The 13201-nt window shown below is 42.3% G+C and overlaps 1 protein-coding gene across 6 annotated transcripts in view; it reads left to right on the top strand.

Annotated features, from left to right (window-relative positions):
- Positions 1 to 13201, top strand: part of PRMT2 (protein arginine methyltransferase 2) — a 72678-nt gene that overhangs the window by 34468 nt on the left and 25009 nt on the right. For 3 of the 6 annotated variants that reach the window (XM_040483669.1, XM_040483665.1, XM_040483670.1), the window contains exons 1-4: positions 505 to 617; positions 2820 to 2933; positions 9169 to 9276; positions 9975 to 10157. In XM_040483669.1, the coding sequence (XP_040339603.1) occupies positions 2880 to 2933; positions 9169 to 9276; positions 9975 to 10157 (345 nt within the window). In that variant the 5' untranslated portion in view covers positions 505 to 617; positions 2820 to 2879. Of the gene's footprint in view, positions 1 to 504; positions 618 to 2819; positions 2934 to 9168; positions 9277 to 9974; positions 10158 to 13201 lie in introns of those variants that run through there. The other 3 variants (XM_040483667.1, XM_040483666.1, XM_040483668.1) reach the window with 2 other exon arrangements.

Raw genomic sequence — 13201 nt, 5'->3', positions numbered from 1 at the left:
CCAGCTCCACCCCCTAACCCGGGTCCATCCGCAGCCCCCGCTGCCCCACCTCCTAACCAAAGTCCAGCAGCGGCCCCTGCTGCCTCGCTCCCAACACTGGGTGAGGCCTCCACTGTCCCCCCTCCACTAACTCGGGTCCGGCTGCCATCGCTCCACATCCCCAACTCGCGTACGGTTCGGGTCTCCGCCACCCACCGCCTCAACCAGGCTGGGGACCCACAACCGGCTGCAACCCCATCGCTGACCCCGCCCCTACAGGAGGCTCAGCGGGCACAGAAGGGGGCTCGGTGATCCCCGTGCGCGCCACTGCGGGAGACGGGACTCGTGAAGTGCGCCTGCGCGACGCGCTTGGCCCAGAACTGGTCCTTCTCCTAGACGGGCCTGAGCGACTGCGCCTGCGTGGGGCCGAAGACTGTGGCTCCTTTACCCGGACATAGGGACGAGTGCGGACTGCGCAGGCGTAGGGAGCGGGGCCTAGGGAGGGGTTCTGGCCGCTGCCGGCCTGCGCGTACTGCGCTTGCGCGGGCCGAGGGCGGTGGCTCGGGTCCTGGTAAGCGCTGTCTGCCCCTCCGCACCGGCGGTGTGGACGCAGAACTCAGCGGAGAAAGGCGGCTGAGGTAGGTTTCTCGTGGGCAGCTCAGGCGGCTGGACCGAACTGAGGTAGGACGTGCCAAGTGAGGGTCCTTACCGGGCGTGTGCGTCAGTAGGCCGACCGAGGCCTCTATCCCCTTGAAGACCCCCGAACCTCCCTCTTATGTGCTAGGAGGTCTGGCCGCTGACTGCAAGCTCGGCGACTGCAGGGCCACGCCCCCTCCCGGCCACGCCCACCACCCTGGTTCCTCCCCCCCCCCCACCACGCCCAACAACGCGGTGCCGCTTTCCCCAGCCACGCCTTCTCGGAGAGGTGCCCACCTCACTTTCGTCTGCGCGAGCCCTCATCCTCTGTGAGCCCCCTCCCTTTCCTCCTTACCCCTGGTAGTACTCCTGCATCTAAGCCCTGTGTTTCACTTCATATCCCCCTCATTCTTTCTCCTCCCATCCCCTATTGCCTTTGGCCACTAGTCCCTGATCCTGGGTCGTCTACCCGGTGGGGCCCCGCCCCCCCCCCCCCGCAGGCGGGTCAGCCCACCTGGCCCTGCCCCATCAACCGGATCCAGCCTCACCCTCCCCAGCCCCTTCCAGCAAACCATCCCTGTCCAGGCTCCATCCCGCCCTGGCCCCAGTGCCAGTGTTTTCCAATGAAAATACAATGTATATATATTAGTGTTTGTTGTTAACCCTAAAACAAAAACAACAAAACCCTGCTAGGTATTTTGGCAGCAAAAATGGGTTTATTTAAGAATGGCAGATAATTACAATCCAGGATAAGCAGTCTATGGCTGAGAGTTGAAAGTGTAGTGGCTTCTGATTGGTTGGGTTGTGATAGTCTCTCATTGGTTGTACTGTTGCTGGGGGGAGGAGGAAATCCTTTCTGCTGCTAGAAGAGTGTAGTAGTATCCACTGCGGGATCTGCTCTTTCTGGTGGGTCTGCAGGTAGCGCTCATTACTGGCCTCCTCTGACTCCATTCTAAACGACTCTGTTCTGTTAATTTTCACATTGTAATTATAGATCCCACAAAAATAAGTATTAAGTCATGAATAAGTGAAGCATGCATTTTAAACAAAGCATTGTTATGTAAGAAAAAACACATTCATGTTGGAGTATAGTATGGATTATACTGTCACGGGGAAAAATGAGAACTGAAAATGAGAAGGGAAAGCCTCTGGAAGATGTAGACTTTTTGGTTCCTGTTAGTGGAAACACTTGAAAGCCCCAGGTGCTGTTGACCTTGAAAATAAAACAACCAGTTATTTTTACCAGAAAAGTGGGTTTATTTGGAAATGACAGAGGAATTACAATTTCAGACCTGCAAACTATGGGGAAACTACTGGCAAATGGACTAGTGTAGGAGAGGAAGGTTACTTTATATAGAGAAAAAAGGTGGGGCACCTGGGTGGCTCATTCTGTTGAGCATTTCCATTTCACCCTTGATTTGGGCTCAGGTCATGATCACAAGGTTGTGACATCAAGCCCCAGGACCCCATCATGGGGCTCAGGGCTGAGCGTAGGGCCTGCTTAAGATTCTCTTTATCTCCCTCTCTCCCTGCACCTCCCCTCCTCCTCTGCTCACCTTCTCTATTAAAAAAAGAAAGAAAAGAAAAAAAGGAGGAAGTTGGGAGGAGCTGCTTTGAAGGAAAGGCCATTGGAGGAAAGTGAGTGTGGGTGGTCACCCTTCCTGATTGGCTGGGCTAAGGCTGTTTGGCTGTTTCTCATTGGCTGGGCTGCTGCCTGGGTAGGAGACCCTGCTGTGGTAGGAAAGTGAACTTTTTCCTGTCTGGTCTATAAGGAGTGGTAGGGTGTGAGAGCTCCCCCTGCTGGTGTCCGGACTACATTTCAAATGAGGTTTCCTTGATTTTGACAGTAAGGAATTTTAATTGGAGTGAAGGCTGTCAGGGTTCCAAGAAAAGATTTGGCATTAATTTGTTGTTTTAAATCAATTCAGTAATCTAACAGAAACTAACAGTATTCATTAAATAAATAAGATCAGCACCTTTGTAGACTAGTGAAGAAAACACACAGAAGTTCATAAATTTCAAATGCTTTCTATTGTTTTCATGAAGAATTTCATTTATAAATTTGATTTCTGTTTCATTCTTTAAAAACCCGTTTTACTTCCTTTTGGCATAGGATCTTTATCATGGACCGTAGAAGTGAAGCAAACCTAATTATTATGCAGGGTAACAAAGTATTTTCTCATTCTCTCTCTTTTCAAAAGTAGAAATGGAGGGGAAAATGAAACATTAAAAGCGGCAGCTATGCGGCAGATCCTAAGAGAACCATGGCAACATCAGATGACTGCCCCAGAAGTGAATTGCAGGTAATTTCAGGTCTAGTATGTAAGAACCTGTATTTAAAAACTATGAACATTGCAGAGAGCAGAGCTTAGCCACCAACCATGGGATGCTTACATAGAGGAAATTACAGATGGCATTCTGAGTTGGGCATCATAAACACCTCCCAGGAAACCTACCTTTGGTACCTGTGCTGGTGAAGCAAGCACATTGTTTTAGTTGTTTAATAAGGTCCTAGGCATAATGTCTTATAAGCAGGTTAGACACATTAGAAGTGATTTATATATTCATACTTTTTTTCTGCCTGTAACACATCTAGTTTCATTCAACTTATTAGTAAAAAAAAGATTACCCTACATTTCAAGGAATGTTGATTATATCAAATTAAAAACCAAATGAATACTCAAATAATCTTTTTTAAAAAATCAAACATTTTTATATCTGTGATGTCCAATTTTAACATTTCTTTTTTTTCTAGCCTTCTAATGGTTGTTTTAATTTCATTTGGGTTTTCATATATAGATTTGATTCATAGTTGTGTCATTAATCTTTCTTAATCATAAAACTTTTTAATTCCATGGATGTCCTGTTCTTTTGAGAAATTTTTAAAATGTTGGAACTTTATAGAATAATATTGCAAACATTATTTGTACATGCCACACAAAAGTGAAAACTTGTTAACATTTTGTCGTATTTGCTTTAGAGTGTAAATATATATACATATATGTATATATTTTGAAGGAAACCATAGATAAAGTTTGTGCCCCAGCCCCATTCTTCTTCCTCTGTTTCCACAGGCAAATACTACTGTGAATTATAAACTGATCTTTGTGCTTCTGCACCATTTTTTTACGTTTTTATACCTAGTATAGGCATCTTTGACCAACATATGATACTCTGTGTGTGTGCTTTTTAGATTTTACTTAAGTGGCTTCATATTCTGTGTCATCTGCTGCTTGCTTTTTCCACTGTTACTGTAAAAAAATTTTTTTTAACATTTATTTTTGAGAGAGAGAGAGAGAGAGAGCGCGCGTGTGTGCACGCTAGTGGGGGAGGGACAGAGAGAGAGGGAGACGCAGAATCTGAAGCAGGCTCCAGGCTCTGAGCTGTCAGCACATGAACCGAGAGATCGTGACCTGAGCTGAAGTCAGATGCTTGACCAGCTGAGCCACCCAGGCGCCCCTCCACTAATGTTACTTTTGGGGTATTTGCCCTTGATGTATGCAGGTCAGTTGCAGTCTTACTGTTATACAGTAGATGTACACCACATTTTATTTATTTCCCTTTTGTGGACACTTGATGTTTCCAGTTTTTGTCTATTTCCAGCAGTGCTGCAGCAAATATCCTACACATCTCCTTGTGCATACGTGCTCTCTGGTGTATACTTAGTAATGGCATTGCAGGGTGGAAGGGATTGCATATTTTCAGTTTTACTAGATAGTGATCAGTTGTTCTCCAGTTTACTGGTCTGCCAGGAACCCATATAGTGCTTGGTAACACTTGAGAGCATCAGACTTTGAAAGTTTGCTCAGTCTGATGAGTTAGAAATGATATCTTGTTATTTAGTTCTTAATTACTTGGGCATCTGTCATGGAAGTATTTCTGTACTGTTTGTGTTCATCCGGTTAATAGCACTCTTCATTACAGAAGAGATGCCTGCTATTCAAAATTTGTGTTTTATCTTTCTTTCCCCTGATCACCTTTAAGGGGTTTTATCACTTTCATCTTTTCAAAGAACCCATTTTGTCTTTGTTGAATTTCTCTGTGTTCATCTGTTTTCTATCTCATTGGTTTTCTCTTTTCTCTTTATTTCTTTTATACTTTGGGTTTCATTTTCTATTTTTATAGCATCTTGTGATGGAAGTTTGGATCACTGATTTAAACCTTCCTTTTCTCTAAGGGGCGCCTGGCTGGCGCAGTCGGTTAAGAGTCCTACTTGGGCTCAGGTCATGATCTCACAGTCTGTGAGTTTGAGCCCTGCGTCTGGCTCTGTGCTGACAGCTCAGAGCCTGGAGCCTGCTTTGGAATCTGTGACTCCGTCTCTCTCTGTCCCCTCCCGCTCATGCTCTGTCTCTGTCTCTCAAAAAATAAATAAGTGTTAAAAACACACACACACACACACACACACACACACACACACACACACAAACCTTCCTTCTCTAATATATGTTTTTAAAGGTGTAACTTTACCTCTGACCATCGGTTTGCTGTACCTCACACGCTTATACACATCATATTTTCATTGTTGATCAGTTAAAATACTTTCTAATATGTTATAGTGGAAATTAGAAAATTTCTGGGCTATTCAGACATGTGTTGTCTATCTTCAGACATTTAGGAATTTTTGCTTATCTTTTTGTTATTTAATTTTGGCTTGCTTATGTTGTTCAGAAAAGATACTATTTAAAGTTTCAGTGTTTGCGAGTTTATTCAGGCCTGCTTTGTGACCTAGTCAGATGGGCTGTTTTGGCGAATGTTCCACATGCATGTGCAAAGAGCATGTTTGCTGTGGTTGTTGGTTTTCTATAAATGTCATCAAGGTCAAATGGGTTATTAGCGTTGTTTAAGTCTTTTGTGTCCTTTCTGACTTTTTGCCCATTTGTTGTGTCAGTTACTGAGAGAGATGAGCTTCAAAAATGTCCTTTTTGATTGTGGATTTGTCTTTTTTTTTTAAATTTCCTTTTGAATCTGTCACTTTTTGCTTCATATATTTTGAATCTGTTACTTGGTGCATGGATTTAGGGTAGATTTTACTTTCTAGATTGATGGATTTTTATGAAGTCTTTCTTTTTACCTATTAATATTTCTTGCCCTGTGTCTATTTTGTCTTATGTTAATACAGCTGTACCAGCTTGCGTGGTACACATACACCAATATTTTGAATCTATTTTAAATCTAAGTCCATATATTTAAAATGTTTCTCTTGTAAAGAGCCTATAGGTATGTCATTTTTCCCCCTTGTCGGGTAACTTCTGCTCCTAAATTGGAGTATTTAGTCTGTTAACATTTAACATAATGACTGGTATGGTTAAGTCTAACATCTTGCTGTTTTTCTATTTCTTCTTTGCATATTCTTTGTACCTTTCTCCATTCTTGCCTCCTTTTTGATTAATAAAATATTGTTTGCAATTCCACATTATCTCCTCTATTGGCTTTTCATGTGTATCTTTTACTGATATGTTAGTGGTTACCCAAGAAATTGTGATATGCATCTTTAACCTTTTTTTTTTTCCGACCACTTCATGATGTAAGATTCCTCCAAATTACTTGCCTTTACCAGCCCCTATTTTTGTGCTATTTGTACTATTGTTGTAACATACTTTACTTCTTTATATGTCATAAGCCCCATAATGAATTATTATTGTTTCCTTACACTGTTTAAGTCTTTCTTATAAAGGATAAGAAATAGTCTTGTCTCCCTACATATTTACTTTTCTGGTGTCTTTATATCTAAAACTCTGGAAAATATTAAAGACTGTGATAATGCCGGTTGCTGGTGAGTATTCAAGCAGAGAGCACTCGCTGCATTGCCGTGAAGTGTGAAGTGCTGCACCTTTGATGGAAAGAATCTGGAAAATGTGTGAATGAAAACCATGCATATTTTTCCGCCCTGATAATCTATCCCATAGAAGTAAAATATCATGACATAAGGATAAATGTGTAGAGATGTTTGTGGCCACGTTGTTTACTGTGGTAGAAAGTTGGACACCAAGAGAAAGTCCATCAATCAAGGGTGACTGAAGAATCAGGAAGAATTCCTTTTGTAGAGTATTATATAGTCATTGGAAATTATAAATTAGAGTTCTAAGAATTGGGGAGGTTTTTTTTGCAAGTTATAATGTGAGTAAAAAAAACCCAAAATTAATAAAAGGGTTTGTGACATCCTTCACAAACAACTATGTCAGAAGAAAAACCGCATGTGTGTGGGTGTATGTGTGCATGGATGTGTGTGTGACACGAGCATGGAGAAAGTGTGGGAGGATGTGCCAGGTGACTGGTAAAGGTTAGGGAGGGCGGTGAGAAGCTGATGATGTAGGTGGAGCAGGGGCAGGGGAAGGGGAGCAAGCTAAAAAGGAAATTATACTGTGTAAAATGAATCAGATTACTGTAGTAAGAAAATGTGCAAAGGATACAGATAGGCAACTAACAAAAAAGATGACCAAAAAGTACTTGAAAAACATGTTTGACCTCACTAAAAATTAAAGGCAGATGGAACTGGAGCACCTGGGTGGCTCAGTCAGTTCAACGTCTGACTCTTGATTTCGGCTCAGGTCATGATCCCAGGGTCATGGGATTGATCTCCAGCTTGGGCCCTGCACTGAGCATGGAGCCTACTTAAGATTCTCTTTCCATCCCTTTGCCCCTCTCCCCTGCTTTCTGTCAAAAAATAAAATTAAAATAAGATAAAATAGTAAATTGTAAAATTATAAAAAAAATAAAGGCAAATGGAACTAACAAAGACAGTGTCTCCACATCAAACTGGCAGAGTTGAGTGATGATGCATGTCCACTGTTGATAAGGGTGTGGGAAAACCATTCACTGTTTTCTTTTATGATTATTCAGAGACTAGAGAGCGAGAATGAGCAGGGGAGGGGGAGCGAGGGGCAGGGTGGAGAGAGAGCGAATCCCAAGCAGGCTCCATGCTGTTGGTGCAGAGCCCAACACGGGGCTTGAACCCACGACTGTGACATCATGACCTGAGCCGCTATCAAGAGTTGGATGCTTAGCTGACTGAGCCACCCTGGTGCCCCTCTTTTAGTCTTATGTAGGTCTGAGGAGCTACCTTTCTGGAGGGTATTTGGTGGTGATATCAGAAGTTATAAAAGTGGGGCACCTGGCTGGGCATCTGACTCTTGGTTTTGCCTCAGGTCATGATCTCACGGTCCGTGAGTTCGAGCCCCATGTCGGGCTCTGTGCTGACAGCTCAGAGCCTGCAGCCTGCTTCGGATTCTGTGTCTCCTCTCTCTGCCCCTCCCATGCTCATGCTCTGTCTTTCTCTGTCAATAATAAGTAAGTGTTAAAAAAATTTTTTTAAAAAAGTTTGTCTTACATAATTTGTAATGTAAAAACTGAAAACAGTTTAAGAATACATAATGAGATCAGATAAATAAATTAAGATTATTCATAGAATGGAATACTATCAGATATTAGAAATGTATTTAGAAGTAATTTAATGAGGAAAATACAATTAAAAAAGTTTTTTTAATGTTTATTTATTTTTGAGACAGAGACAGAGCATGAGCAGGGGAGGGGCAGAGAGAGAGACACACACAGAATCCGAAGCAGGTTCCAGGCTCTGAGCTGTCAGCACACAGCCTGACGCGGAGCTCAAACTCATGAACCATGAGATCATGACCTGAGCCTAAGTTGGACACTCAACTGACTGTGCCACCCAGGCGCCCCAAATACTCACAATTTAATGAGTGGGAAACTTGTCACAAGGCAGAATTATATGATCTCCATAAATACCCTATATGCGCATATTATATGTACACTTAAAAAAAAAAAAGCTGGAAAGAATATAAATGTTAGTATGTTAATCATTATCCCTGACCAGTGAGCAAGATTACAGATGGTTGTAATTTTCCTCTGGGTACACTTGTGCTTTCACACATTTTCCAAAGAATGTGAATTACATTTGTTCAGGAAAATTTGTTTAAAATGTATATATGGGGACAGGGTTGCTTCATTGAACTGGAACGTGTGGTTGGAGGTTCTCCCACCCCCAATGGGTGTCTTCATGGCAAGTCTGTTCTGATGGAAAGTGGAGACTGGGCAGGTGCACTCTAGGGCTCCCCTTCTGGGTCCTGAGCAGCGTGTGACAGCAGCAGTGCAGTCTGAGTGAGGCTGCGAGGGTTGTGCCGGTCCCTAGCACCTTCCTGAGGGCTGCCCAGTTCTGCAGTTCTGCCCTCGGGTCTGACAAGGTCCCCAGAGCGTGATGCCCAGGAACAGGTCTTCTTTCTCTTAGGGCTGGTCACTACTTTGAGGATGATGTTCAGGGTCAGTCACCAGGTAGATGCTAAAAGTGCCTCTTATTTCTTTCTTTGATGTTCTCTTTAGGATGTATTAATAATTTTGTACTAGAGACATAAAGGTAGAGCGAAGGTGAGATCCCTTGATCCTGCTACTGAAGATGACTCAACTTGTAGGATTAAATCTGGTCACACGAATCTTCATTTGAACCCAAATGAAATAACCAAAAGGCTACAAGTTATTAGGATGGACAGAAAGAGAAGCACCATAGTCATCTCCTGTTCTTTCCTTTGCTTTGAGCAGGAGGGAGAGGGTCTCATGGAATGTGGTGGCCAGGAGCATCTCCAGGAGGGTGCGCACCCGGAAGAGTTTGTGGCCATTGCAGACTATTCTGCCACTGACCAGACGCAGGTAACCCGACGCACTTGCTCACGTGCAGTGGCCATGGGCCTCGGTCCATGTTTTTTTTTTTTGATTCAGTATGCTAAATGACAGAAGTAGATGTAATATTTGAAGAAGTCATACCAAAGTTAAGTAAAGAGGTATTCAGACGTTTAGAGCCCAGTGAGACCTGTGAGTGACCCTTCTCTTCTACCCTAACAAGTTCCAGTCCCAAGCCTTAGGTGAAAGATACCTGGTAAGGAATCGGGGGAAGCACCTGCTCCAATTTCTGTTTGGAAACCTTGGTTTAGAACCTATTCTAGTTAATGAAAAATAAGGCTATAAGATAAAGATACTGACTTGAATGTAGCTTTTCCTACTTTGTAACCCAGTAAATGAATCACCTACCACATTTTACTGTGTAAATGTAACTGTGTAAGAGTTACTGTGAAGCGGCTGTTCAGAAATTCTGTCCTAAGCCATTTGAAAATGTTTCATCTTTCCTTTAAAAAATACCACGTGCTTTTCTTTCATGTAGATGTTCCATAAAAATCTCTAAACCTTGGTATCATTTTCACAAATTGTGAGTTGGTATAATTACCTGTTGGGTCCTTTTTGAAATAGCTGTGATTTGGGCCCCAGTTATGGGGGATTTATCACTGAGCCACAATTGAAATACCACTTTCAGGTTTTTCTTGAATTTTGACTTCTGTGTATGTTTTTTCCAGCTCAGCTTTTTGAGAGGGGAAAAAATTCTCGTCCTGAGACAGACAACTGCTGATTGGTGGTGGGGCGAGCGCGCAGGCTGCTGCGGGTACATACCTGCAAACCACCTTGGGAAGCATTTGGAGGAGTGTGATCCTGAAGACACGTGGCAGGATGAAGAGTACTTCGGCAGCTATGGAACCCTGGTATTGCATTCCAGATCCCTGTTCAGTTGGCCAGGTGCTGGTATTGCATTCCAGATCCCTGTTCAGTTGGCCAGGTGCTGGTTTCTTCTCTCTAGTTTAAAGTTAGCTTCACCTGGACTGCTGCTTCTCATGGTTTAGAGCAGGGTTTGCAGACTTTTTCTCTGGCTAGTAGACCATGTGGTTACTCAGCTCTGCCATTGTAGTGCAGAAGCAGTCATAAAACCGTAAGTGAGTATGGCGTATTCTTTTGATTTTTAAAAACCATTAAAAAATCATTCTTGGCTTGCAGGCCATACAAAAACAGGTGGTAGGCTGGATTAGCCCATGGTAGTTTAGAGAGATTATCTGACCAATGGGATTATGAATTTTTCTCAGCATTTAAAAAAGAGTAATACATTTTACTTTAAAAATAAAATACAAAAAAGTTACACAAGTCAACAATAATACCTTTATAAATAACTGACTTACTAGTTGTGCGTGTGTGTGTGTGTGTGTGTGTGTGTGTGTGTGTGTGTTTTCCCAATTTGGATAAAGACCCATAATCCTAAAGTCCAGACAGCTTCTGTTTATATTTTAAACCTAGATGAAAACAGATGCCTGCAGAATAAACATTGTAGACCTAATGTTGAGTGAAAGAAGCAAGACATCAAATAACTTTTGATTCAATTATATAAAATTACAAAGCAGTGTTAAAAGGTATCGTTTATGAATGTAAGTGGTGAGACTCTAAAGGAGATCAGGGACCTGGTTCCCCTGAGAATCAGGATGGTGGTTACTGTTTGGGGGGGGGGGGACTGTGATGGTGTCAACTTTGAAAATAAAATCGTTATTATACTAGCGAAGCCGGTTTATTCCGAATAGCAGGGGAACCGCAATCCAGGGCAGGCAGGCTGCAGGGAAGCACAGGCAAGTCTGGAGAACCAATCAGTAGGGAGAAGGGGTGGGCGGGGCTGCTTGAAATGAAAGCCCATTGGAGGATGGCGGCTGCTTCTCCTTGGCTAAGTTTGGCAGTTTCTCATTGGCTGGGCTGCTGCTCAGGCCAGGAGAAAATGGTTCTCGTGCTGGGTAGTAAAGTAGGCTTCTTCCTTCGGACTGCTGGAGTGGTAACGCAGGAGCCGCACCCTTCAGAGCTTCCCTCTCGTCTTCAGGGAGGTTTTCCACCCTCATTTTCGTATCAGCCAGGTTGGGGGGGCTGGCATTATTCTGGTATTGGCTGCACAAGTGTTTGCTGGAAAACTATATTTGACAGACTGTAAGACAGTTTTTAATACACTTTTTTTGTAGGTGTGTTATATTTGACAAAAATGTTACAATAAATGAAAACCACCTGTGTATGTACATGATGAGAGCTTTCAAATTATCAAGAAAGAGTATTTTGTTGATTTTAAAAGGGCCATATTGGTGGTTTATTTAATGACTTTTCATTCATGATAAGCCATGCTGTAATGGACTTCCTTTTACATAAATCTTGTTTACCTTTTGCTAGAATTTCTATTGGGTAAATTTGTAGGGTGTATGTATGGTGTTTTTTGCTTTGGTGGATCTTTGCCCTCCGGAAAGATTGGCTGATTATACACCTACCAATAGTATGTGGAAGCTTATATCACAACCACAATTGCCACAGTGAAAACAGATTTCTAATCCTAAAAGGGAAATATGTTATCTCTTGATTCTGGTTTCTGTTTGTTATTTTAATTTAATTTTATTTATCCTTAAAGTTTATTTATTTGTTTTGAGAAAGGCAGAGACAGCTGAGTGGGTGAGGGGCAGAGAGCAAGGGGGAGAGAGAGAGAGAGGAAGAGGGAGAGAGAGAGAATATTCCAAACAGGCTCTGCACTGCCAGTGTAGAGCCAGACGTGGGGCTCGAACTCACGAAACAGACCATGACCTGAGCCGAAACCAAGAGTTGGTCGCTTAACCAACTGAGCCATTCAGGTGCCCTGTTATTTTTATTTTTATTTTTTTAATGGTTATTTTTGAGAGAGAGAAAGAGAGAGGGAGTGGGGGAGGGACAGAGAGAGGAAGACAGAATCTGAAGCAGGCTCCACAGTGTCAGCGAAAAGCCCCATGTGGGTCCAAATGTAACCTCTAGATCATGACCTGAGCCGAAGTCAGCTGCTCAACTGACTGAGCCACTCAGGGGCCCCCAGTTTCTTTTTTTTAAAGCCAGATTGGTCACCTTTTATATTTTGTTGGCCTTTTCTATTTCTCCATTTTTTTAGGTAAACTTTCATATACTTTGCTCATTTTTCTTTTTATTTGTGTCCGTTTCTCTGTTGAATAAGCTGGTTAGCCTGGAATTACACTCACCACTTGCCTCTCATCTTTTCCCATGGAACTCTAAGTTTTATGGTCTGATTTGTCCTTTTTCTTTGTGGCTTCTGGATTTTGTGTCCTACTTTGAAGACCTTCACTCCAGTATTATAAATATCCATACTTTCTTTTAGACTTTTGTGACCCCATTTTTAACAATGAAATATTTAAATCAATCTGGAACTTACTAGTTGTAAAGAATAAGGTAAAATTACAACTTAATTTCCCCACAAATATTCAGCTGTTCCAGCATCAGTTATTGGATGATCCTCCTTTTCCTGATGATATGAAATGCACGTTTATCGTACATTACATTTCTAAATTCTATTTGTGTAATCTCTGTTCTGTTTCATTGATCTGTTTATTTCTTCTGCAGCTCCAGATGCTTTTCATTATTGTAGCTTTTAAACATCTGGGAGGCTAGGTCTCTAGCAGTCCTCCTGTTTTTTAGTGCTTTCATGGCTAGGCTGGTCTCTAGTGTTTGAAGCTAATTTTATTAGCATTTGTTGTACACCCTTCCCCAGGCCAAATTGGCTGGCGTTTTAATTGGTATTGCATGGAAAGTTTACATTAATTTAGGGAGAAGTGACATGTTCATCACATCACACTCACTTTCCCCATTTCTTGAGCATTGTTTTATGTCTCTCAGAGTTTTAAGGTTTATTTTATTTTTTCTTTCTTTCTTTCTTTCTTTCTTTCTTTCTTTCTTTCTTTCTTTCTTTCTTTCTTTC

This window comes from Herpailurus yagouaroundi, unplaced genomic scaffold, assembly GCF_014898765.1.
Source record: "Herpailurus yagouaroundi ecotype Mexico unplaced genomic scaffold, PumYag 162, whole genome shotgun sequence".
In the NCBI taxonomy this organism is placed as follows: Eukaryota; Metazoa; Chordata; class Mammalia; order Carnivora; family Felidae; genus Herpailurus; species Herpailurus yagouaroundi.
Note: the sequence above shows the minus strand (reverse complement) of the source record. Positions and strands in the feature narration are given on the sequence as shown.